The 22,151-nt window shown below is 40.1% G+C and overlaps 1 protein-coding gene across 8 annotated transcripts in view; it reads right to left on the bottom strand.

Moving 5' to 3' along the window:
• The window catches only part of magi1 (membrane associated guanylate kinase, WW and PDZ domain containing 1), a 148,675-nt gene that overhangs the window by 39,122 nt on the left and 87,402 nt on the right, over positions 1-22,151 (bottom strand). For 6 of the 8 annotated variants that reach the window (XM_023325657.1, XM_023325660.1, XM_023325658.1 and 3 more), the window contains exons 5-12: positions 19,172-19,397; positions 18,255-18,337; positions 17,622-17,654; positions 11,510-11,567; positions 9,039-9,172; positions 7,506-7,622; positions 4,376-4,561; positions 3,629-4,285 (exon numbers count right to left, since the gene is read on the bottom strand). In XM_023325657.1, coding sequence (XP_023181425.1) covers positions 3,629-4,285; positions 4,376-4,561; positions 7,506-7,622; positions 9,039-9,172; positions 11,510-11,567; positions 17,622-17,654; positions 18,255-18,337; positions 19,172-19,397 — 1,494 coding nt within the window. The remainder of the gene's footprint in view (positions 1-3,628; positions 4,286-4,375; positions 4,562-7,505; positions 7,623-9,038; positions 9,173-11,509; positions 11,568-17,621; positions 17,655-18,254; positions 18,338-19,171; positions 19,398-22,151) is intronic. The other 2 variants (XM_023325659.1, XM_023325663.1) reach the window with 1 other exon arrangement.

Below are 22,151 nucleotides of genomic sequence, written 5' to 3'. Positions count from 1 at the left end.
TCAGAGGGGTGAGATGTTTATGCCACATATGTACGTCCGTCTTGACTAATGGAAGATATTATTCTGATGATAGGTTCAGCTCATTAAACTCCATAAACTCCCTTTTAGCTTATCTGGCGAAGCTAATGAACACATTAGCTTCTAATCTGTAATTAATCACAATGGGAAAGTGTCTTAGTTGTATATCAATGTTCACTGGAATATGTCTGGACTGCACACAGACATATGGAGCACATGAAACCTCAGTCTGAAGCATGATTCAGATAATGTGACACATTGTGCAATTGCAATAGATCTGCAACTAACAGTTATTTTAGTTAGATTAATCTATCGATTACTTTGACGATTAACCGATTAAGCTGACAAAAGAATTGGCACATTTTGCAGATTTTTTCATTTAAATCTTTTTATGTAATGTTAGAGATACATTAAAATGAAATAACATAGTATTTCATTGGAGAACGCCAGCTCATTTGTAGCAAAGAATGCATAAGAATGCAGGCAGCAATAAATGCATTTAACATCAACATGTGAAAAGCTCAGCTCTTTCTGCTGGACTCAACTTCAGTACAATGCATTGATCTGTTCTTTGCCATAATGTACATTTTAAAAAAGGCATGTCAAAAGGTTTTAAAACCCTTCACAATAATACATGGAAAAATCTTAATTAGCCTTATAGTAATCAAACCTTTCACATGATTGCATATTTGCTTTTTGCAAGTTTCCACTAATATTTTGACAATTTATTTTTGGTGATGAACTCCAAGTCATTGATGTTGGAAGACCTTCTTGCCATCAGCCTACATCAGTCCAGTCAGAAAAACATGATGGTAAGAGCACTTAAAATCTAAAACTGCAAAGGTATCAACAATTCAGAGCATAGGTGTATATAAAACATATTCCTAAAGGCTGAGGACAAACTTAAGTTGCTCTCGTATTGTTTCATATCTTGCCATTTCTTCAGAGTTGGGGCGGTCATGAAATAACATTTTTCAACTTGTCCAAAAATTGCGTGGAAATCTGCCATAGTGGTAGCAAACGAAGACAATGGTATTTACCCAAAGCAGACAAGCAATGTCTGTATAAGGAAGATGTCGACGCTGAAGTGTTCCAATTATTATGGCTCGCTCATTACTCCTTTGGAGGAATTGAGCACTTCATCAGCGGGATTTGGTGTTTAACTGTGCAAACGAGAGAAGTGCAGACTGTTGTTCTCTTATTAATCTCCTTGATGGCGAACAAGCAAACATATTTGCTCTTTATGTCTGTTTCGGTTCCCCTCTTGTTCCTCATTAACAGTAAACAGGGTTGAAGAATACTTGCATCAAAAGGCTGTTTAGACCGCTGGTCCATTTATTTTTTTTTTTTTTTTGTCATTTGTCCATATTCATTTTAAACTCTGATATTTTTCAGCTGAAGTCAGTTGGTGTCCATAAAGGACATCCCAGTATAAACTAAGGTCCAACCTGTTTTACAGACACCGTTTAAATCCCTTAACAGGGTGAGATTGTACTATTTTATGGGCTTGTGTGCATTATCAAGATGAGGACATGTTGCTCATTAACACATGCAAGGAGAAGAGGACTTGTATTGTTTTTTTTCTTCTTGGCCACATATCAAGAGGCTAGACAATGAAAGAGTGACTGAATGGATGACTTTATGTAGATACAGGTATAACATTGAGAGAGAGTAACACAAAGACATGGGTTTATAGTGAGATATCATTTGCGGTTGCTATTCACTTGATGAATTTCCTTTGACAGTTTTACTTACATCACCTTGCAGAGGTTGTAAATTGCCCATACATGCACACATAGAGAAAAACAGTTTTCTTCCTTCAATGAATAGGCTAGAATGCAAGTTGGGGACAATCTGACCTAGAAAATGGTGCCAATACTGGTATTACTGACCGGTATGTCTGAGAGGGACCAGATGGGAAATACTGAAATTCGGTTATTGCACTTTTATCCTTTGTTCACAGCTGCTTTGCTCCCATTTGGTGTTCCCGCACAACAATGATTGTCAATCAGTGGCCGTAACAAAAGCTGTGAGTGGCGCAGCTCGAACAGAATCCTTCACATGCCGCTGCACTGTTTGCAAAGAACTGACACCGGCTCAAGAACTTGGAAAATTTATGTTAAGGGCAAAATGTCACAGACTTCAGCTCAAAGTGAAGCCTGGTAGGTGGAGAGAAAAGAAAGAAAGAAAAGAAAAAACAAGCCCAATTGGCTGCATCTTTAGAGCCATTTGCTCTAACATGGGCTCAAAATAAACTAGACAGGTTGTCAACTGGCAAACAAAGCGGAGAGGGATGAAGTAGAGGGCATCTGTGGAGACAGATAAGGTTGGTGTGAGACAGAGTAAGAACAATAGGAGAGGATATCCAGACTCTTTGACCTGAAACACCACAGTGCTTTGGGTCTTTCTTTCCCCTCTTTACACTTCAAACCCTCCTTCTTCTAACGTGGCCGTTTCCATTTCAGGTCAGCTACACTGCGTTGCAGAAGAATCCAGACCTCTTAAACTTTTTCACATTTTACTACACTGATATTTTATTTGTATTTGTACTTTGTATTTTATTGTCTTTTTATTTTAAAACAGACCAACACATGGTAATCCACAAAAGTGAAGGGGTAGGAAAAGGTGTGCAGTATGTAGTTGGTAGTCTGGTATTGACAATCAGAACTCCAGTATGCCATAAACAGCCGTATTTATGGCCATTTGGGTTATTGAGATCATGTGGTAGAATGGCCCAGTCAAAATCTAGACTTAAATAAAATTGAGAATCTGTAGCAAGACTCCAAAATTCCTCTTCACAGACACTTTTTGTCCAACGTGGCTGTAGTTGAAATGTCTTATGAAGAGGAATGTCTCTAGCCGTACAAGGCTGACAGAGAAATACCCCAAAAGACTTGAAGCTATACCTGCAGTGATAGATGGCGCTACAATACAAAAGCAAACCACCTTCTGGTTTTTACTTGCAAAAAAACCCAAAAACCACGTATTCTTTTTCTCTGAAGTTCACAACCATGCCCTACTGCGTGTTGGTTTGTCACAAAATGAAATCCACATATAATGATATTGTCATTTACGGTTTTAATGACACCAAAAATAAAAAAATAAAAAAATCGAGGGTCATGAATAATTTTGCCAGACATTACATTCTTTGTGTCAGTGCCATTCACTAAGCACCTCATCCTCTCCATGATCATCCATTTCCTCAAATGTTATTTGAACTTCCTCTAGCGCTCCTTCCTGTCCTCCTTACCATAATCACCGCGCTCTCCTTTTTGCCTTGTTCGCAATCCAATCTCTTTTTTTCCCCAACAATTTCTATTTGCATGAATAAATAAATGTGTGTGTCAATAAAGGAGCTCTGTGAGTGAAAACAGCCTGTAAGGCAGAAGGCTATTATTTTCGTCAATAGCATTGAGCAGTCGTTCATGGCAAAGGTTTGTTGTTTTTTGGAGCGCTCTAACATATGGGCACATAAATCAGAGCCTGCCATAGATCTCAGCTCTGGCTTTCTCACTTCCATCTGTGCTGATGAGTTTAAACGCAGCCTGAAAGCTTATTCACAGACCAAATGTATATGTATAAGAAAAATAAAGATCAGGCATTTGCTCACCTCTCTGCACCAGCATGGTGACCTCGCTGCCTTTCGGTAACTTGCTGAGCATGTCCACGACCTGGTTGTGAGACATGCTCTGCACATTCCTCTTGTTCACCTCGACGATGATGTCCCCCTCCCTAAGGCCACGGCAGCGAGGGTAGTCCACGATCTGCTTCACCCTCTGCCCTCCACCACCAAGGCTGTCCGCGATAGTGAAGCCAAAGCCCTTGTCTCCTTTCTCCATGTGTACAGTGATGAGTTCTGGTTGCGTTGCGATGGACGAAGCCAGGGTTACCACGTCACTAGAGTAGCCGAGCTGGGAGGAGGTATCGGACGCTACCTCGGTGGAGGGGCTGTGAGGTCGGGGGAAGCCATTGAGAGGCGGTCCGCCGTTGATTGGGCCGTTGGTGCTCTGACTGCCTTGGCTCGACGGAGAGTCGTAGCTGCTTGTGACCTCCTGGCCGTTGACGATGATGGGATCTTTGTTATCAAGGATGGCCACCGAGGTTACCAAACTGGTGTTTGGATCATCGGGGTCGAAAGGCAGTGGGTAGCCACGACACAGCTCCAAGTTGACCATGGAGCCGATCGGGATGGACTGAAAGATCTTCACAACTTGGGCGTGCGTGTAGCCCAGCACGCAGGTGTCATTTACACTCACAATCACATCCCCTTCGAGGTGGAGAGAAAGAGGGTGTGCAGTGACTGAACTGAACCAGTACTCCCTCCCTCTTCGCAAATAATAAACGCAACGGCACCAACCTGTCTCCATCTTCCCATCAAGGGCTGCAGGTCCATCCAGAACCAAACTCTTTATCTGCAAGAACTCATCCGGCTCGTCCCCTCCAACAACGGTGAACCCAAACCCTCGACGGCTCTTCTTCAGTTTGGTATTGATGAAGGTCCCGTTCAGTTCTGAACGGTTCCTGGTAAAGAAAGGCTTCCCACCTGAACACAAAGATAATTCTGCTTTATTTACTCTTTCGTGAAAACACACAAATTCAATTAGGCCTAACAGGATTTGGCGTGGATCCTTAAGAGAGCTACTAGAGTCTTAAAACGTGGTCTACACCTGCTAGCATTGCCCAAACACAATGACACTTAACATCGGCTTCCCTGCAAACACAAGGTTTTAAGTATATCCTTTTTGATTAAGCTGTGCCAAAGCTTCTCCCATAAGCCGTCTGCCTGCAGTCAACGCACTCTTTTGGCGAAACATTATAGAGGTGTGGGTAATGGCACAAATCCAAGCTGTTTTTCTGCTTATTCTTTGTTTAGTCTGATGTGATTACTCTTTTAAAGTAAGCCTGATCCAAATAACAAATAGTCAGGACAACCCCTGGCTTGAGATCTGGTAATATGATGCCAGAATAAATCTGCCTTGTAACGGTGCCATCCAGAAGAACACTTTTTCTGGCAAAATAAGCCAAAGACTCTTATTGTGAAGAATTAAAGAAAATAATCCTTGAATTGATACATTGTGCTAACAGACAGTAAAATGTTCCTGCAGTTTTAGGTCCTTTTAATGAGGCGACAGGAAAAGTATCAGCAGTATTAAGCATAGAGTAACACACTCCCTCCATCTTTTGCTGAGCACTGCCAGTCAGGCACCTTCATGTGTTTAGGGGTTTCCTGCTAGGAGATATGTAGCTCAAGGTATCCTCCTCAACTCTGACCAGCTTTCCTCTCCCTGTTGAATAGAGGCATCCCCCACAGTGCGAGATTGCCACTTCTTTGTTTCATTACGAGTATGATTTTATTTTATTTTAGATTTTTATGCCACATACAGGGTTTTACTTGAAGGAAAAAAATGTTAGGTTTTGGTCTTATCCGAACAGAGCACCTTCTTTCACATGTTTGCAAAGTCCCGGTCATGGATTGTGGAAAATCTGTGAAGATGTTCTAGTCATGCAAGTACGGGCAGTGTGTTTTAAATCTCAAATTGGAAAGTTGTGGGGCTCAGGGTTTTCAAGCTGCTGAGGACAACCGATAGCCAGTCCAAACAGACGCGACAGACTCCCTGTGCTACTCTATAAAAAGCAGAATTCCAAAAAGGGTAAAACATTTTGCAAAATAAACATTTTTAGAACAGAACTACAACTAAAATTTGACAGTTTTGCTTCTATATTTTTGCTCAATTTATAGCAAGTCAGTTTCTACTAAAAGATGCTCGATCGTGTTATATACTTTTCTTCAAAAGGTTTGTGTAAACACTGTGAAACTGTGGTGTGCCTGGCGTTTACAGCGATGACCCCAAATTCCAGGGGAGGTGAAAAGGAGGCTTCATGGATACGGAGCAGGACCAAAGAGAAGGAGGATGTTCAAGTCATCTCTCCCATTGATCTTAAAGGACAAGGGTGATATCCTGGACTCCAACATCTTCTGTTTTCTAACCTTGCGCCTGGGGCAGAGATTCAAGTAGAAGCGGCAAAAGCAAATGAGGTGGATTAGCAGTGCTTGGTGTCTTTCAGTACATGCCGCTATAGAATATCGTCTCTGCTGCCTGGAAATTGGGCTGTTAGTATGTCATGAAAGTCATGAGACTGTCTTAAAGCAACAATCCTCAGTCAGAGGCCTCCACAGATTCCCTGCAAGACTGACTGCTACTGGAAATCCATGCTGCCTTCAGCATCACCATCCAAAATGAATGTTTGAGGACACGTGGATGACATGAGTGAAAGCATTTAACTTCAGTATAAAGTACTGTATTTCTGAACAGAACTGAGTCAGGCCTACTGAATGGAGCCTAAACTTTTATTACAAAACAACGTTTAAGCTCCATGTGATGAAAGATTACGTCCAACATGTTACTTCATCTGGTTCCGACAAATTAACTTCAGCAAAAAGAAGGCAAGACGTTGATGGAGAGAGGGAACGTTAGAGAGACGTGTGTTAAGTAATCAGCAGTACAACACTGTGTTTCGGCAGGACCATAGTTTATGCATACAATAAAAAATACATTACCCTCAGCTGTGTCCTTCTGTTTGTGACATTTTGTGGTGAATGCATGTCTGTGCGCAGGCGTACTATACTGCATTATTTCTTATAAAAGGAGAGCGACAGCCAAACTATATATATTATATTCACAGCACATGAGGGAATGGACCAAGAGTCAGGGAAAAAACATAAACTCAGGGAGTCAGATAAAGAGATTTTAAATGATTTCTTTGTCTGGCAGAATAACATAGGGGTACGACGGCCTTGGACAAGTGAGACAGAAACGAGTGCGCTCAGAGCGAGACGGGAATATGGACTGAAAGACAAGAGAAACCGAGGGAAGGTAGTAAGAAAAACCCCAGCAAAACAGGGAGCTATAAAACAAAGATCAACAAAAGACAGAGGCACCCGACGGAGAGGCTCCGGAGAGTAAAAGGGGAGCTCCAGAATGAGGCAGTTAATTTTAAGCCATGACTGGGCTAATTAGACAGGCTGCTAGTGGGAGGCTGGCATGAAAGGAGCTGGCAACGATGAGAAGGAAACCCGCTGCAGCTGGAGGTGTGTGCGTCGCTTAACGATGGGTGAAATCAGGCCATTATTTGATTTGAACACGGAACATTACAAAACCGTACAGAGCACGGTTATATTAAGGACGTCTCCTCAGAATCTTGACACCGTTTCGAGTGCTCACTCGTACAAAATGTACCCCGTTGCACATTTTGAATGCGATAAAGTTCCCCCCCACCCCGTATTGATTAAGAATAAATGAAATTGCTTCAGAGTGTCAATTCATGGCTGGTTTTTCATTGCAAAATCTAAAACACAGCCTCAGGCAATGGCAGAAAGAAATGGCAGTAGGAGCTAAATCTTATTTAGCACATAATAGGCTGTTCAGGGTAAGAGAATGGAAGAAGATAATGAGCGCACATTTTTATTTCTATGGAAGAGAACTTACGTTTTTGTCCCATGGCGTTGGGCACGGGTGGACCCGTCTGAGGGTCCCTGTACGTCTCGTGGTTGGTGGCATAGGTGGCCAGGGGAGCGCCTGCCAATGCCGAGTCCTCAATCCATTCTGCAACAGCAAAAAACATCACATATTCTCTAGATGGGGGAATAACTAGGAGGATTACGATCCTGCTTGTACGGCTCCAGAACAAGATCTGACCCTTATGAAGCTGACTGAGAATACGAGACGAAGGAGTTAAAAAGCTCAAAACGGAGCACAGCTCGACTGAGTGCTGGTCATTGCACCCTTTAGCCATGTCTTACCTTTGTTCTTTTGCTGGTTTTGCACCTGACTTCTTGATAAAACAGACAATATTTCATTCGTGAAATGAATTAGTAAATTCATGCCCACCAGGTAGATGTTTCACATCTTCCATCGACAATCTACAATTTAAAGTAATTTTCTGCACACAGTTTCCAACAAGGCAAAGTGGTTTTATGACTTCAGTAAATAATCCTCAACAGCATGAGGTAGCTTGGAGGTATATTGACTCCATAAAGTGCTTAGAAAATAATGTACTTTTGAATACATGAGACATTTAAGCATTTTTACGACTATTTACCTCTATAAAACCAAACAAAAAAATACTTAACTACCAAGAAAAAAAATAAAAATAAAAAAATCGATGCGACAGGGACAGTTTATTTACAGGTCTGAAAGGGAAGTAGGGTGAATTGAAGTTCCGACTGGAAAGAAGCCAAATTGACCAGTAGCAGTTTGAGCGGGTCCTACAAGCTTCCTGTTGAATTCATTTTTAGCAGCTGTATGTGATTTATTGCCTTGTTATTTCTGCATTGGAAAGATCAAATTGAAACTTTGATGTGTATTCTCGGTGGAGAGATGTAATCAATACCTCAAAGGGGTGCAAAATGAGTAAAACTCTGCTTTTTTTTTTTTTTTAAAGCTGTTCTTTCTAGCCTTGAGAAAAAGTCAGCAGGTAATTGAGGTGAATCTAATGTTTTCTGCTGGATGAGCGCACAGTGGGGTGTGATAAGTGAACTCCCTTGAGGGCTGACCTGCATTTAAAATCAATTCCTTGGTGGGGTTTCCTATGCGTGCATTAACGTGAACTCAGATTGCAGAAACAGCCTCCACTCTGGTCGAGTTCGGTAGCTTCATTTGATAAGAGTCTTCCACCAAAAGCGCTACGTTCAAATTTCATGCGAGGCTTATTATTTCAAGCACAAGTCAAACTTACTTGTGTTTCGCCCTTGGAGAAAAGCTTCAAGTCAACGCAACAAATGAGACAAATGCAACAAAGAAATCCAAAATGAACGTAAATAAAGGGCTGCGCCGCGCAGCCGCAAATAATAGTTATGCCTTTATGGAACAGCACTTAGCAAATCATACGGCAGCAGCAGGCAGCATCACATAGTAAAATAGCAGTAGCTGGTACGAACACTCAAACACAGGCAACGCAGGCATAAACATGAATATAAAAGAAAGAAAATGACGCCCCTTGGCGGGGGCTTGTGAACGAACCTCGGATGTAGCGCTCACCTTCAGGTGGCTGCTGGCTTTGGGGCTGAGGCTGCTGGGCGGGCTGCTGTTCCAGCTGCCTGCGCCTCTTAGCCTCCAGCAGCGGGTTTTCGTACTGGGTCTTCCTGTTGATATGACTGTGGATCAAGGGGACGGGGAGAAATGAGTAACGCAGGAAGAATGGATTTAAGGGGGAGGGAGAAAAAAACAACAACAAACAAACAAACAAACAAACAAACGGGACAATTTGGCAGGTGTGCAGAGAACAGCAGGAGGATAGAGAATAGAGTCAGGTAAGGCCAAAGAAGGAAGGCAAGGGAGGGGAAGACAAGGTCATAAGATTCTGATTAATAAATCAAAGCACATCAGACATGTACCTGTAAGAGTCCTCTATTTAAATGTATATAACAAAGTTACACCAACAAAACTCTACATGTCTGGCAGGGAAAGTTGACAAAATTCCCACCAGATGTTGGTAACAACTAATGTTGCACAACATAGCAAACTGGAATAATAAAATCAATATGTTCAACATCACAGCTTAGGAACAATGTTTGAGCAGGATGTTGTCTTTCAAGTACCACACATTCAAATTGTTTGCCAATAAAATATTTTCGCCCGTTGAATAAAATCTAACTCCTCTTGATGGTCATACTTGATAAATACCTTTATAAACCAAGATGCTAAAAAAAAGTAGCGGGACATTCTGAAGAAAATGTGGTTTGATTGCAATTGGTGTCGGCATCTAAATATTCTGCGACTGTATTGCAATTGCATGTTCTGTTGATATTATGAAGGCCTAGTAACAACTAAAGTTAGTATGCAGGTAAGTGCTGAACACATGAAGAAAAAAGAAGATGTAAAAGGCAGAGAAAGCCATGAAGTTATCTGAAGTCTGTCGGTGTTCAGAAAGCAATCCTGCCCTCCATTACTGCAAATTAAGTGTTTGTAAATGTTGCTAAATAATGCATTTTCCAGGAATGGAAAGAACATTATTTCACCATTAGCCAGCCACAACCAGGTGCTGTTTGCAAGATTTCTGACAGGCAAGTCAAAAGAATAATCAGAAGACTTATGCAAGAGCCAAAGAGCATCCGCAAAGAGATTTATAAAGAGCCGGGATTTGCAGATAGGTACGTTTTAACTTCAGTGGCTTCTATGAAAACTCAATGCACAACACTCAACACTTGAAGAAAAAGATTATTGGAGAACATTTGGACAGGTCTAAGAAACACTGGCTAATAAAATGCGCAGACACATTCAAAAATAGGCTCTTTAGATGTCTCTGGACATTTCCTTTTTTTTTTTTTTTTTATCCAAAAAAATAGTGAACTCTGAAAGTGAGAATCCTGGTGCTGGGTTGTTTTCCAGCAAATGGTACCATCAGACTTCATAAAATTAAACAAAGAACGAATGGGGAAATTCATAGGGACATTCTTGACAAGAATCTGACGATAAACGAACAGCGTTTTTCTTCAGAAAGACAACGATCCCAAACAAACTGTAACAAGAAAAAGAAAACAGAAAGCTAAGTGAACGACTAAGTCAATCTCACAACTTGACATCAATTGAAGACAGAGTGTGGAAGACGTTTCCATAACCTTTAACATTTGAAAATACTGTGGAAAAATGGATCAAAATTACACCTGGCCAATTAATGTGACTGTTTTTACCCAGCAGGAATCTTATTCAAGCGGTCATCTCCTATAGAAGGCATCCATTCATTAGATTTGTTCATTTCATAATTCCACTTTGCTCATCTTAATTAATGGACACATTTGTATACATCATATTTGTGAATTATTTGAGCTGTTACTGACATCTGGTGAAAGTTTTATGTCAATAGACCCACTGGAAATATATTTACTAGACAAACTGTTTGGGCTGAAGCCTTTTCTGAAGGTTTAATTCACAGAACCTCTTTCACATCATCTAGCATGCCTGGGAGGAGCCCAGCAGCCGAAAGCACTTTATTATGAGGCAAATGACAGCAATTGTGAATAATGTATATGAGAAAATATATTGCATTGACAAAGCAGGACAAAAAATAAATAAAAAAAATATGCCACATCCCCGAGCCCCAGGTGCTGCTTTGAACAACATCAAATACACACTGAGCATATTTGTATTAATGCAGAAGGCCGGCGGCTCCACGCCGTCTAAAATGAATGAGGTGCACACACACACACACACACAGACCCAATTGTTGATTATTTTCCCAAATGGTATTGGCACAAACAAAAATGTCCTACATTCATGCAGCCACAAAAAAGCCGAGGCACAATTTGTTTCACATTGACGGAAAACAAAACTCTAGGCTCAGATTTACAGTGAGGTCACGAGTTTCGCTTGTTGGCCTAAAAACGGGGACACTCGTCTTTTATGCCCAAGAAGAAACATTTGCTAGATGAGGCCTTCAATTGATTTCTTTTCATAAATGTCTATCTGCAAACTTCATACTGTGTGTGACTTACTCAACATAGTAGACCCCGTAGACTGGATCGTCGATTTTCTCCCATCCGTGAGGAAGTTCTGTAAAGGTAAAACATGAAGAGGACCAGGCAGATGAGAACGACATAGAGTTGCAGGCTTGGATTCAATCATCACTGTTGGGCAACATCATCATGAAACAAGCACTGATTTATTTGTCCATAAACCCTGATTTTCCTGATAAGCCCATGTCTCAAAGCCAGAGCATCCAGTGCTACTGTCAGAAACCTTGGGGTCATTTCGATCCAATTTTATGGTGACAGCTCAACAAATTAGCCAAAATCAGAAACCTTTGTTTTCATCGGTAATGCTCTTCATCGAGGGAGATTTACATTGACACGAATATCTTTAAAATATTTCAATATGTTATATAATGAAAACCCAAAATTGCAGGTGAGAGTCGCTTATTAAAGCAATCTGTCGTAAACTAAACCTTTTAGCTGAATTTTGGAATAAACTTCCAGAAAGACATGCTCAAACACCGAGTTACTTTAAATCAAGGTTAAAAACCCAACCAGCTTAGGTTGGTGTTTTTTATTGGAAGATTTATTATTATAAATCTTCTGATTTATAATAATAGGAAGATTGATTGATAAGGATGCTAAAAATAAATGTAGATGTATGGCTATCTTGTAGGAGATTGTAGATAGTAAGCATAACTGCATAATAAATTAATTGTACAGATATAATCTTTGAAAAAGTAGAAATTGTGACAGAGTAAAAATCAGTGTAAATATGTATGATGTTGGACATATTTGGACGAAGCAACAAGGAGTGAGATTTACTGGACTTTGTCTTCTCATTCCTTTTTCTCAACGGGATATGCAAGTTTTATATTTTATTTTATGTTTGATTATTTTTTTGCTTCATTCTTAACTTTTTTTTTTCTTGGAATTTTATAAATGCTGAAAATACAGATTTCATTTCATTCATATATTTGATACATTTGCATGATCATTCATGGCATTTGACCAAATGTAACGTTTACTAGTTGTTTCGCAATCGGTTACTGTATTGTGTTTTTATCATGTAAAGCACTTTGTGCTGAGTTGTTGCTAAAATGTGCGATACAAATAAACTTGATTTTTTACATATGGACTGTAACTATAAATTCGCCTATAATTTGAAATCCGTCAGTGGCTCGGCAGGATCGGAGCGACTCGACAGCTTCGCAGGTCGTCTTTCTGCTCCTCACCTCTGTCACTTCTCACCGCTGACATTTCCACACATCAGATAAGAGCACAGCTGGACCCCCTGGGCAGAGGTGTATGAAAGGCTTAGCGACAGAACAGAGGTGAGGAGAGAGGAAAAAAAAAACAAAAAAACAGCAAGACGGGTCGAAGAGCGGCAGAGCCAAAAGAGGACGGGAAGCAGGAAAGGATAAAACAAAAAGCAAGAAAGCAGGAAGCAGGCGAAGGCACAAAAAAAGGAGTGGGAGCGGATGGAATAACCCAGGATTTGCAACCGGTGTACAAAAACAGAGAAAAAAAGGTTGAATTGAAAAGATTTGAGTTTGATGTTACGTGTGACTGAGTCCTTAATGAATGAGGAATTTTATAAATGCACATACCTCGAATTCAAACAGTGCATTCATGTAAAGTTGTCCTTGGTTTGAACAGAAAAGTACTGCGACTGTGAGGCTTCTCAGCTAAATCCCATGCATTTTATTTGACGCCTCCTTCCTCTCTGTAGCTGTAGGACAGTGTGACCGATAACACGCTTTTGAATTCATCTTTACCACTTTCTAGTTTGTCGCGTTCTCTTGAATTCAAACACACCGAACTGGAAGCGGGACCAAAAGATCCATCTCCTCCAGGTTGGAAACAGAATCTCCAGCATCTGAAAACCCCTCGACTGGGCTTTAGAATAATATAAACACGAATGGGGTTGCCTCTGTGGCATGTCGTCATTGTCCGGCATGAATTATGTTCCAGTAATTCAGTCTCTTTGCGTTAAGTACAATATTTATCTCTTACAGCCCGATCACAGCTGCACTCATCATTGTCAGCCATCCACCCACAAAAGCTAATTTCAGGGGCTTCTAAATGGCTCCAAAAACAGATTGTTCAATAACTCTGACTTGTGACACTTGCTCCTGTTTGCAAGTGGGCATTAATTACAAACAACCACCTAACTCGGAACCACTGTCTGGCTGTTAAATTTGGAGACCCTCTACTGCAGCCGCAAGTGAGGCTATTAACAGAAGAATTATAGTATTTCGCTAATGAATTTATATCCCTTGAACTTTCACATTTCAGCATGCTGCAAGCACAAACTCTCGCTGATTTTACAGCTGTAGGTCTTTTGGAGTTTGTTTCAACTAGAGTTGCACACTCAGGCTATGTTCACACAGTAGGTCTTAGTGTTTAATTCACATTTTTTTCTAAAATATGTTTTTTTGCATAGTCATTCGTACTACTGATTAAAAGCGACCGCAATCAGACTTCTGTGTGAATGGCCTATGACCCTAAGGTGACCCACATGCGCTGAAGAAGAACGATGAGGTCACACAGCAGCGCAATGTTTATTGAAGTTTAGCCAACAGTATCGTCACAAGATCATAAAACGGAAGAAGCCAGTAAAAAGAAAGCTCAACTAACAGCAGCGGGTTTTTGTGGAGTGTTGACTGTAACTTCTGTGGAGAAGTTTGTTTCGATGTGTAGTCTCATGTCAGTGACATGAATATTTGATCAAATAAAAGGCTTTTAAAACTATCAAATACCTATCCAAATTAGCACCACAAATAGAAGTGGCACTGACGTGATTTTTTTTGGCGGGGGTGGAAAGATTGAGAAACGGCCGTTCAGGCTGAGAATGTAGCCATAGAGACTGAAATATTTACCCAGGCTTCTAAAATACTTTAAGTCCAGCCCAATTGACTGGACTTAAGACTTGAAAATTTAATATATGAGCATAAATTTTCAAGTCTTACCGTAGATTCTAATTTGGAAATAGGCTTTGACTTTGACTGAGCCATTCTGTCGTTTGATCTAAATTATTATATTGTAGGTCTTTCTATATGTTTTAGGATCATTGTTCTGCTGAAAGGCATGTCTCCAACACCAGTCTCAAATCTTAGGTAGCATCTAACAGGTTTCCTCCTACATTTAGCTCTGTCAATTTTCTGTTAGTCAAGGTTGCATGCCACACCTTTCACACTTTGATTTGTAAAAAAGCTTAAAAACTACTATTCTTCCCACAAGTTAACAATAATTCATCAGCCTAATTTATTAACCTTATTTAGTGTCATCAAGGGCAAAGGGGGCTGGATGGAATCCTGAGAAAAACATTTAATTTTCCATCCTCTTATGCCCTGCTTTGTGCTTTTCAAATACAATCTTAAAATATATAGAAATCTGTTTGTAAAATGTGAGAAAGTTCAAAGGCTACAATTGTGACACTATAAAAATAACACATTGGTGTTTAAATTGTCTCTAGATGACACACAGGACAGCATTTATATCCTAGTTCTCTGTACAATCAGCAATTAGAGTTGGCATTTTAGCATGCATAAGCATTAGCTCATTATTCACCGTTCGCCACATGCAGCTGATGCAGAAAGCTCAAGGAATGCAAGGTTACCGACAGAGAGAGCTGCTGCTGCTGCAAGTGCAAAGCTGTGGTGGCTGTGAATTATTTTATTCAAATGTTTTGAACTGGAACGTTAAATGGATTGTGGTCCCGCCTCACCTCGTTCTAAATTCTAATCACCCACTTGATTTCACAGTGCACTAGTTTTGCTCCAGAAGCTGCACCTGTGTATGGCTATGCAGGTGTGTGTTTGTGGTGGCGATGTGTGAGACTGCAGAGTAGACGATGCCTGGTGCTGCTAGCTTCTGACAGCAGCACCAGCACCGTGTGTGGAAACACAAATGAGAGAGAAGCAGAGAGAGAGAGAGAGAAAAAAGCGTGTCACTCATTAGGCTGTGTTTTTCCTCTCACCCTCTGTCCCTCTTCCCACATCCTGCTTTCCGAAGCGAGGGGGAACCGAGCTCGGTGAATTACATCTCCAACTGTTTGCATCTCATTCTCCTGATACGCTACGTTGATTGAGGCCTCTTGAGTGAGGAATGTGGCACAGAGAAGAACTCGGTCTTTGTGGGTATGTTATGCATGGGTATGCCACGATGTAAAAGAAAAAAATAAAAAGGACTTTTTTTTCTTCTTCTTTTTAGCTGGGTTTGATTGCATTCATAGCAGCTTTGCAGTTTCTGGGTTTATTATTTTTGCCTAAAGCCATTCTAAAAACTGTTGATAATCTGATTTATGTTGCAAGTCAGATGCAAAGAAAACTGTGTTTCTCATTTCACATCACTAAAACTACTCACATTTGCACTGCTTTAAAAGGAGCTCTGGTGAGAAATGTGGCACAAAACATATTCTTTATCGCAGGAATAAGTAGATTTAGAAAATCAACCTTTTCATTTAGTAACATTCATTTAACCAAAAAATAAAAACATGTTAAGAAGCCACTTTTAAAAGGTGTAACAACTAAAACGACCAACTTAATTGGTGTGGAAGGTTAAGGATCCAGAGGACAGGACTAAAAGATATGCTGTGGGAAAAGCCGAAAGTGTGAAATAAGAACTATGAACAATCCCTTTAAAGCACAGGTTCTCAATGGCCGCTGTCCTGCAGTTTTTAGATGTGCCACAGGTACAAAACACTGGAATCAAATGGCTTAATTACCTCCTCCTTGTGTAGATCAGTTCTCCAGAGTCTTGCTAATGACCTAATTTTTTCTGTTCAGGTGTGGTGCAGCAGAGGAACATCTAAAAGTTGCAGGACAGCGGCCCTCAAGGACTGGAGTTTGACACCCCTGGTTTAAAGGTTGTTTTTTTAATTCATATTTTCCTTTAAATTTAGACTGAAGACTATTTTTAGGAACATTCAAAGCACAATCCATGACTTTGTATTTCCAACCGGTTTAAAACAAATCTTTCTAAGTCAGGAAATATCTCGTCACTGAAACGTTCATTAATCAAGAATTAAACCATATAAAACAACTACGATGAACAAGGCAGAAGAATTAGCAAAGTTTACCTAGAAATGACATACAGCAAACAGGATTGTAAGGGAGGTTAAAAAAAAAAGAAAAACCAACTCTCTCAAATTGAAAACTGCAGCAATACACATCCCACATATCTTAAAGAGATTAATGAAATTAAATTACCACATTGTAGAAAAGCTGGTGCTAATGTTTTAAACAAGGTAGCCATTAATCAGATAGGGAAAATGTGTCAGTCATAACTAGTTAATAACAGTACTATCTAATCCAGGAAGCTTATTTTCTAAACAAGTGGACTGGTTATTATGATTGGGATTTAGATTTGCTTTTTATTTTAGAAAGCTGATGGGCCTGCTGCTGCTGCCATTTGACTCATGCAGAGAGCCATTAAAAAAAAAAAAAAAACATCATTAGAAGATTTTATTCTGGATCTGCAGTTTGTAGGAAGCGATGGCCTGCTGAGGTGGGAGTGTTTTGTGGTTTGATGTCCGTCTGTCTGCAGAACTGTGTAAAAGGCCACATGCAGACTGTGTTTACTGAACGTCAGAGCCACATACGAGGGGCTACGCTAGATAAATGTCAAGTGTCTGCAAGAACGACGTCTCATTTCTGGATGATTACAGGCGTAGTCACTTCCCGCCTACGGTCAAGTCACCATGAATAAGCCGCCGGACGTACTGCAGAAGTTACGATAAAGTAAATGTGGACGATCAACTTTACTGATAAACATCTTTTAATCTCACCAGAAGACTCAAGTAAGGGTTGGGCAATAAAGGTTAGAAAATAAAATCTCTGATTTTCTTCCATGCCAGATCCAATTTCCGATTTTAATTATTTTTCTTTACAAATGACAGAAAATATTTCCCAAAAGTGGCTTCAACTTCATTCATCCCTCCTGTGAGTTGTACAAGAATATAGGAATTTTTGTTTAATTACAAGAATTTTCTCAAAGTATTAGCAGAATGAAGACGCAATTTTACCATAACGTCTGGAAAATGTATAATCACGTTGTTAAAAAATTTAATTCAAGGTTACCCTCGTAATAAAATACAACTTTATAAAACAAGAGGTCAGGTGTTACTTCTTACCTAGATCATCCAGCTCTTCTGTATGGACCCCTTCTACTCAGAACAATGGATTGTTGAAGAGAGAATGGGGATGAGAGAGGGAGGGGAGAAAAGACATTTGGTGTTAGGTGGATGCAGTAGCAACGTCTGGCCACTTGGTGGCAAGAGGTAAACAAAGCCAGTCCATCAAAGTCATGTGATGACCATTGTTTACAAAATACAGCACGCTGGGTTTCTGCCATGTGACCGGATCTATGTTTTGTCTGACGCAATATTGACATAAAGGCAGTGACTAAAAATGTATCTTGTTCATGTGACTGAAAACTGTACATCTTATTTCTTATAAAAACATGCTAAACAGATTTCAGAGAACTCTAACTCCTGAAGCATGGATTATCTTTGGTACCAAGGCTTGTTTTCCTGAGAAAGCTGAAGAAAAAGCAAACAGAGCAGCACCATTCATTTCTGTTGCCCAACACTGACACCTAAAGGTTACTGTGGAAACAACCTATCTGGATTATACATCTATGACACAGAAATGAACCATGATGTGAAATGTGTATTTTTTGTCGTTAAGTTGTTTCTTCCAATGAATCTGGCACTGAACTAGAAAACTGTAGTGAAAACTTAAGAATATTTCCATAGATCACATACCATCATCTTCACATTCTTCCAGGGGTTTCTGAGGTTTGTCCAGGCACCGAGGGTCTAGCCAAGAGGTGGTCTTTGTGTTGTGGCTGAACAAAACAAAAAGTTTACTGACAAGCCAATGACAAGTTAAATGGTTATCAATTATCAGTGACTGATTAGGATTTAGATTCACATAAGACGTGCAGCTTGGCAAAGCAATGCAAGTGCTGCAATGCTTTCCAAAAGTATTCATACTTGGTATTGACTTGTACCAAAGACTAGATTCATCTTCCAGCAGGAAGATAACCCTAAAAATGAAGCCTTAGCTACTATGACATATTTGGATCAAAAAGTGTGAGAGTGGCGCAGTCAAATCCCAGCTGTAAATCAGGATAAGAGTCTTTGGCAAGAAAATTTCTGGTCACAGATGCTTTTACTCAGATCTGAGAGGTCTTAGGCCATTTTGCAAAGAAGAATGGGCAGAAAGAGGTAAGATGACACAAGTACTGACTCAGCAGGAATAAATACAAATTACGTGCCACACGTTCAGTCTTTTAAAAAGTGGAAGAATGTTTTGATTCATTCTTCCTCTTGAACGTTGTGCTCTACTTTTCTTAGTCCATCATATGTTTAGTAAAATACATTGAGATTTGTGGTTTTAACATGTCAAAAGATTTTTTTTAAAAGTTCAAGGGGTATGAATACTTTTGTGTTACCATTTTAGAAGAGAAAGTGTCGAGCATTTTATTGTCATACTCTGTTTTTGCACTCCTTTAAAATCAGCTCAGACATGGACAGTGATGCATTGAATAACATCTTTTACAAAAACAAAGAGCTGAATATATAAATATTTAAGCAATGCAAGAGTCAACCATTTCACTGAGCCAGATAGATGCACTCAAAAGCATATTTCAAATGAATCAGAGGTCTTTGCTTCTTACTCTATAAAGTAGACCTCTCCGGTCTCGGTGTAGGCCATCTCCCAGTTGTCAGGCAGAGGTCCCAGCGGGTCCTCCGGGGGAGGATGGCTCAGGTGAAGGTTTGTCTGCTGTGTGCTCTCCGTGGTGGCCGATGGTGAGGGGGTTGTCCCAGCGTAGGACAGGTCGCTATGGCGAGGGACGTAGGGGCGCGCCGAGTGAGGGATTTCGTCCAATTCACTGGATTCTCCTGTGGGAAACGGAGACAAATGGAGCTCGGTCTCACACTCGTCAAACCAGCAGCACCTTGTAGGACAAAAGCAACTATTGAACTCATGAAAATGCAGCCAATCCAAAACGATCAGCTAACGAGAGCTTTTGCAGACATGATAACGTGAACTTCTGAAGAGGGCCGAGGTCACTTCCAGCCTGAAGTGACGTAAAACAAGTCGCAACAAGGATTTGACCTTTAAAGCAAAAATAACTGTGTGCTTTATCTGGAGTTCCTACATAATGTTTTTGTCTGATTTCTGTACTTTTCTAAACTTAAATAAGCTGCTAGATCAAAGAGCAAATACAAGAGTTCATGTTAGTCAGTTTGAGAGGGTATATTTATATAAAAGTTGGATGCAACTTTTTCAAAAAGTACCACAAGTAAAATTCTGCTCTTTAAAAAAAACAAAAAAACAACAACAATAAAAACTGGTTATTGAACGGTGAACTCCAGGATACCAGTTGCATTACATATTGTAGTGCAATTTCACTCATAGCCAGCACAAAATAGCTACGACTGCAACAATTATTTTAGTAAACAATCTGTTGATTATTCCTGTTGATTATTTGGATAAAAAAATTTCACATTTGACTAATTTTTCATTTAGCCACTTAAGCCTTTCCATACAATATTAGAAATATGTTAAAAGTCGCAAATAAACAAATCATCCAATCTCTTTCTTTAAATAAGAAAATAAAAGTTGCACTGCCTAAAATGCAATAACATAGGATTCCTTTAGTGAATCTTAAGAGGATGACGCTAAAATTAAACCACTTGAGGAGTTTTGGCTAAAACATATTTACAGACTAAGGTGTTTAATCTTATGAAATGTAAATATTTTTTGTATAGTTTTGTCTTAATTATTGCTCTGAATATGTAGTATTTTCCACCAAATGGCCTTTTTAAGTCTGTATACTCCAGTTAATGATAAATCGATTACTAAGTTAGTAATCGATTAATTTAGATTATTTAAATAACCTATTAATCACGATTAATCATTCCAGCCGTACAAGCAACTAGTAATTTTAGTTAGACATTGAATCCTAGATCATTTCAGATTTCACACTTAAAAACTGAATCTGTATACTCTCGACAGTCACAAACCTCCCACGTCCAATAAATCTGACTGCTATTCCTGAAGCTTTGAAGAGATTTACTCAGGCAGCTGTGGGGGCAGTTCACACCTAGAGTCATGGCCTCTGAATAGTTTGCACTTAGCTTCCTGTTATCTCATTTTCACACTTGACCAGCAGCCATTACAGCTCCCACAATCACAAAAGGTTCACAACTAACTTTTGATCTGACCTTTTGAAAAAAAAGAAGAAGAAAAAAAAGAGTGCTAAGTCAGCATCCAACGGGTTTTTACAAATAATCCCAAAAAACAGGTTTTTAGCCAGCAGCACAGCTGTGAACATGACGGTTTTATGTATTAAACCTTACAATTTTTATGACATAATTGCTTTTTTAATTGTAGAGGCTGCATAATTGCACACTTTCTGGGACTCACAGCAAGATGGCACTATTTAACATTTCTACATGCTCATGTACAGCCAAGAAATAAATAAATAAGAAACAAAGACTGAAACTTACCAAGAAATTAGCTGTGGTATTCCAGCAACCCATTCAAATACCAAAGAACGATCTTTTCTCCACTTTCCTAATTTCCCTCTTCACAAAGGAGCAGTCTCTCCCTTGTCCTCCTGCCCAATCCTCCTCAGACCTCCTCCACCCCCTTTCCAGGTCACTCCCTCATTCTCTGTTATTTCCGGCTACCTTCACTTCACTTCCAGCCTCTCCTCCCACTTAACCCGTGAGCTCTCGTGTTCTTCTTCTTCCTCTTTGTCCCAAAGGCAACGAGTGCCTGAAAAGTAGGATTGAAACCCAAGCTTACCTTGCAAACTACACAGGAGGCGTTGTCCGGGTGTTGTGCTGTGTTGGTCAGTACAATCACTACATGCAGGTCTGTTTGTTAAAGGTGTCAAGTTACAGAATCCTTACAAAAACAAGCATGAGCTACAGTTCCTTGCATTCTACTATCTATGCTACAATGTGGTGGATTAAAACCAAAACTTTGACTGTATTTTGCATGTGTTGTCTAGCAACCCTCTCACAGACTGAAAGTTTGATGAGCGTACTCAGTTTATTTTACGGACTATAAGATCATAGGAAAGATTATGCTGTAGGTTCTTTGATAAAGTTATTAGTGTTAAATCCAAAATAAAATGAAGAAATTACCATCTGGAGACTTATGGTGTGATCACATCAAACACGTTTCGCGCTTCTGGTTTACATTCGAAGTCTATGTGGAGGCATATCGAGGGTCCCTCATGGCACAATTTGAGCGGCTAGCGTGGCAAGATTTGAAGCATACGGAGCGTCAAGTTTGTCCAACGCGTCTGGTAAATAGGCCGCCAACAGAAAACAATGGCTAGAGCGATTTTGACGCATCTGACGCACCCTCGACGTGCCTCCAATTAGACTTTGAATGTAAACTAGATGCGCCTGACGCTCAAAACACGTTTGGTGTGAACGCACCATCAAGTGTCTGCATTCAAAGTGCACACACGTCAAACTTGAAGCGCTGGGCGCGTTTGTGATGTGCGTAACGCGTTTGGTGTGAACGCACCATTAGAAAAATAGCCAACAGTTACTGTATTTCAGATATTCCTCTGCTATCTTACTGCTGCCATGCTCACAATGTGATGAAGATATGCAGCACATTGTTATCAC

This window comes from Xiphophorus maculatus, chromosome 20 (genome assembly GCF_002775205.1).
Source record: "Xiphophorus maculatus strain JP 163 A chromosome 20, X_maculatus-5.0-male, whole genome shotgun sequence".
Taxonomy (NCBI): domain Eukaryota; kingdom Metazoa; phylum Chordata; class Actinopteri; order Cyprinodontiformes; family Poeciliidae; genus Xiphophorus; species Xiphophorus maculatus.
Note: the sequence above shows the minus strand (reverse complement) of the source record. Positions and strands in the feature narration are given on the sequence as shown.